The sequence below is a fragment of the Penaeus monodon genome, chromosome 13 (assembly GCF_015228065.2).
Source record: "Penaeus monodon isolate SGIC_2016 chromosome 13, NSTDA_Pmon_1, whole genome shotgun sequence".
Lineage (NCBI taxonomy): Eukaryota > Metazoa > Arthropoda > Malacostraca > Decapoda > Penaeidae > Penaeus > Penaeus monodon.
The window spans coordinates 36,892,157-36,897,156 of record NC_051398.1 but is presented as its reverse complement, the minus strand read 5'-3'; the positions used below and the strand labels follow the sequence as shown (position 1 = coordinate 36,897,156).

The 5,000-nt window shown below is 39.8% G+C and overlaps 1 protein-coding gene across 2 annotated transcripts in view; it reads right to left on the bottom strand.

Annotated features, from left to right (window-relative positions):
* Positions 1-1,302: 1,302 nt before the first annotated feature.
* The window catches only part of LOC119580279 (N-alpha-acetyltransferase 10-like), a 6,840-nt gene continuing 3,142 nt past the window's right edge, over positions 1,303-5,000 (bottom strand). Inside the window, exons 4-6 of one of the 2 annotated variants that reach the window (XM_037928327.1) lie at positions 2,718-2,858; positions 2,111-2,220; positions 1,303-1,982 (exon numbers count right to left, since the gene is read on the bottom strand). In XM_037928327.1, coding sequence (XP_037784255.1) covers positions 1,966-1,982; positions 2,111-2,220; positions 2,718-2,858 — 268 coding nt within the window. In that variant the 3' untranslated portion in view covers positions 1,303-1,965. Of the gene's footprint in view, positions 1,983-2,057; positions 2,221-2,717; positions 2,859-5,000 lie in introns of those variants that run through there. The other variant, XM_037928326.1, reaches the window with a different exon arrangement.

Genomic DNA, 5,000 nt, shown 5'->3' with positions numbered 1-5,000 from the left:
GGTGTTTGGATTTAGATTGGCAAATGAATTTGAATGGGAGAGGTAGGGTGTAGAAGTGGGATGAGGAAGAGATGCTGCAGGAGATGTAGAAACATCTTGGGAGGAAAGGAGAGAGGAAGAGCAATTATTGGAGTAGGGAGTGTGAGAGAAACTTCATCGATGTGCTTCCTGTCTGGCCTCACGTAAATTGAGGTCAAGTTTGAATCTGAGACTTGCTACTTCAGATTCAAACTTGTAGGTAGGGCAGCCACTATAAAATACACTATGGCACATATGCATGACTGAGAGGGGGTATTGGGCTGTGGAATGGTAGTTTGGCAGGATGGCCTAGACACCAATAATTCTGACATTGATGGGGGAAGGGGTTTATATGGTCCAACAGGGAGAGACTCTCCCCCAATGTAAACATTACAGGGGAGGTAATGTCTACGGAAAGTAATTTTGGTGATATTGGTGGGGGACCTATGACAGCCTCTAGGGGGGATGGTAGCACTGTACTGATACTGCAGCATAGTCAAGGTAAGTAAGTCTTCTCCAAAATCTGTCCAATCCTTGTTGTAGACAGGGCAGTTTGCTGGGAAGATGGAAACAGTTCCAGTGCAAGTATTGAGGAAGGGATGAGGTTGGGCAGGAATAGGATTCCCATTGAAATCAATTAAGGTTGATAATGCTATAGCTTGGGATTCGGGGGTAACTGTGACAAGGCAGGAACAATTGGGGTGGCTGCAGAAGGAAACTTTGCCTACTTATTTTTGGAGGCATTGCTGGACGAGGAGAGTGCTAACAAAGTAAGGGGCTGGAGGGGGGGGGGGAGATTACAAAAATTGATCCCATTTGGCTGGGCTAAGCAGAGTATTCAAGAAGTTTGTAGAGGAGGGGGTATTAGAGGGACATGTGGAAGAGGTTGTAGTGTTAAGAGAGGTGGTACTGTAAAAAAACGAACATTTCAAATCACTGAATATCTCTTTGAGATTTCCCTATTGCTTTTGTTACCAAAAGTTAGCAATACATATGATTTATTTGACATTATCATAGACCGAAGTTGTTGAGCCTGTTCTAAGTTTTGTGGGCTTGTTTGGCACTGACTGCAAACACTAAAGGAATACAGTCCTTCAAAAATAAATTTAAGGTCTCCTTTTTGTTTCAGTCACTATAGAAATTTGTATGCCATAGCCTAAGGCACAAAGAGAGGGTCAAACATGTTTCCATGCTTCTAATTTTTCACTCAAGCACAAATCTCTGAGTGTGGCAAGCTATGGCATGGGAAACTCCTGCCATGAATGGGTTAAGAAGTGTAAGTTCTTATAATTCCAATTGTTTATTGTTAACTTAGCTCTTTTTACAACATATCAAGTCAGTCAATTAACAATATTGAATCCATCATGTAATAAGTCTAATATATTTCTTGTGCACAACACAAGACAGTATATTATGTGCTTATAGTTATGGGGGAGGAAATACATGCATAAACAACTTTATATATAGTAAAACTTCCAATGAAAATATCTTCTCCATGAACATTCTAAAATTAAGGTTCTAATGTATAGTATTTTCTCAAAAATTATCTAATCAAATGACTAGATTTCTGTGACACATTTCTCAATAGAAAAAAACAGTCATTTGGCAGGGCCTTTCAGATAATAGAAAGCAGTTTGAAAAAGAAAAAATACTGAACATATATCACTTCATGATCTATCAAAAAACATATAACAAATATCAACCCTGAAATTATACAAGCTAGAATAATGACAATTCATTGTAAGATGAGTAAATAAAAGCTATATAAGACAGTTTACATATGTATTTCAGTATAAAGGTTTGTTTTCTTTGATTTGACCTGATGGATTGTACGGGTCTTCTCATGATGTAATACAAGTTGAGGATGACTGTCAACATAGACAGCTCAGATTCAGCAGACATGTACTTCAATGCTTGATGTGAAAAACACCAATGGTACTTATATATCTACCGTGATGTATTCTCTGTTGATAAAGTTTAATCTTTAACAAACAATGGAGGCAGTTTCAAGTACTCTTAATATAATCAATAATCTTTAGTGAAAAATTGTAACTTCACTTCTCTTCATTCTTTTTATTATCAAAAAACGTACTTGCATCAGCTGGAGTAATATCGTTTTGCAAAGCATAAGAGCAGAGGTCCCTCTTCATGGCATATGCATCTTCACCATCAGCATAATATTTTGGCTCGATCTCTGAAATTCTGCGGAAGATAGAGGGAAAATAAATCAAACATACATCTGCATGTTGCAAATTTCTTTTTAAATATATTCTGTGCTTAAAGAAAAGCCACATTAAATGGATATGTCATTAAAACACTGCATAAATTCTTCTTGATAATGAAGGGTACTTGATTTTGCTTCACATAATTAAAGTATTTTAGAACACCATACTGCAGGACCAAATTGCAGGACCTATCTCCACTTAATTGCAGGAACTCTTCTACAAAAACAAAGAATATCAAAATTTATATTTGCATGAGATCCTGCAATATAACAAAAAAACATTTTGATATTTTTTTGTCCTCTCTGATGTATTCTGTTTCCTAAGATAAATTTTGGAATTAGATGTTACAGCAATATATGAAACATGCTTATCATATTCAAATATACTTTTCAGTATACACAATACTTGAATAAAAAAAAGAATTATATAAAATATGTGAATTATGAAAAATCTTCAAAATGAAATGAAACTTACGTGAACTTCAGTGTATTAGTGTACAAATTGAGGGCAGCTCTGTTAGATTTTCTCACGTGCAGCGAAACGTATTTTGCATTGAAACATTCTACCATTGCTCGTGCTGTCTGGTCCATCAACTTCTGTGCCAACCCTAAGCGCCTGTGAATAAAATAGGAATCTTTGAAAGTGTTTTAAACTTAGAGCTTTGACATGCTGAAATAATCAAATTTCCATTATAAGCTATAATGGTTTTGACTTTTGATATAAAAAGTGTAAATTTTCACACCATATGACTACTGAACCAAATTTTAATTCACAGATTACTAAATTGAAGAGACCTGAACTGTGATAATACTTTTTAATGTATTTCTTAACCCGTCAGATCTTTGTGCTCAAAATCCAAACATAAGGCTTACTTGAGTGTTGACTCTCCTGGGTGTGTGGCTTCTAGGTCTGGCCCACACAAACACCAAGATTCCTTGCCTTCCTTTCGCAATGTTATTAGCTCTTTTCTGCCTAAGCATTTTTTGCTTTATGGCAAGAGACTGTTTTCCCTGCACAGACTCAAAATCATGTCTCTAAGTAGTCTACAATTCTACAATAACAATATCAATAAGTAAAATTTTCTTCTTTGTGTCATTTTTAATATTTTGTATTATTTGCCACCACCAGCCATGGTGGGCAGGAATAGGATCCTTAGCATGGAAATGATCTCCTCCCTGGTGAGAATAATGTAAAAGCCCCTTCTTAAATGCCTAAGTCTAATCTTCCTTTAAGAGCTATGTGCACTCATGATGAGTCATTCCTGTCACTCCTTAGAGCCAATTTTTTCATGATAGCACATTCCTATCACAGCACATTCCCATCACCTGGCCCTCTGACAAAATTTTCAAGATGTATCATTCACGGCACCTGGATCAAATGGGTTAATAAATAGACATCATCAGAGTGTGTGTGTGTGTGTGTGTGTGTGTGTGTGTGTGTGTGTGTGTGTGTGTGTGTGTGTGTGTGTGTGTGTGTGTGTGTGTGTGCGTGCGTGCGTGCGTGCGTGCGTGCGTGCGTGCGTGCGTGCGTGCGTGCATGTAGGTGTGTGTGTGCGTGTAGGTGTGTGTGTGTGTGCATGCGTAGGTGTGTGTGCGCGCTTAGGTGTGTGTGTGCGCGCGTAGGTGTATGTTTGCACACATAGGAGTGTGTGTGCTTACGTAGGTGTGTGTGTGCGTGCGTAGGTGTGTGTGTGCGTGCGTAGGTGTGTGTGTGCGTGCGTAGGTGTGTGTGCGTGCGTAGGTGTGTGTGTGTGTGTGTGTGTGTGTGTGTGTGTGTGTGTGTGTGTGTGTGTGTGTGTGTGTGTGTGTGTGTGTGTGTGTGTGTGTGTTTGTGTGTGTGTGTGTGTCTAGATATGTTGGTTTTGGTGTGTAGGTATGTTGCCTTGCTATTTCAATGAGGGAGAAGAGCTTAGCTCAGATGATCCCAAGTTTTTAAATTGATGCACATTTTTGGCACACACTGTTGGAAGATTGTGTGTGTGTGTGTGTTGAAAGGGAAGAGAGGGACAAAAGGAGAGGGAGAGAGAGAGAGAGAGAGAGAGAGAGAGAGAGAGAGAGAGGAGAGAGAGAGAGAGAGAGAGGGAGAGGGAGAAGAAGGAGAAGGAGAAGGAGAGAGGGAGAGGGAGAGGGAGAAGAGGGAGGGAGAGAGGGAGAGAGAGAGAGAGAGAGAGAGAGAGAGAGAGAGAGAGAGAGAGAGAGAGAGAGAGAGAGAGAGAGAGAGAGAGAGAGAGAGAGAGAGAGAGAGAGAGAGAGAAGAGAGAGAGGGAGAGGAGGAAGAGAGAGAGGGAGAGAGAGGAGAGAGGAGAGGAGGAGAGAGAGGAGAGGAGGGAGAGAGAGAGAGGGAGAGAGGAGAGAGAGAGAGGAGAGAGAGAGAGAGGTAGGGAGAGGGAGGGGGAGGGGGGAGGGAGGGGGGAGAAAAAGAGAGAGAGGTAGGGAGAGGGAGGGGGGGGAGAAAGAGAGAGAGAGGGTAGGGGAAGAGAGAGAGAGAGAGAGAGAGAGGGAGAGAGAGAGAGAGATGGAGAGAGAGAGAGAGACTTGTATAGAAAGTTTAATGTCAATACTATCACTTGAACTTTAGCATCAATGAAAAACAATGCTAATCCCCAAAACAAACACAAACACACACACTGTTTCTTTCCCATTTTTATTATTATTATTCATTTTTTTTTTTTTTTTTTTTACAAATTCTCTCTCTCTCTCTCTCCACAAAATAATAGTCTGGTCAATGTTTTTTCACAGATACATTAGATATACATAC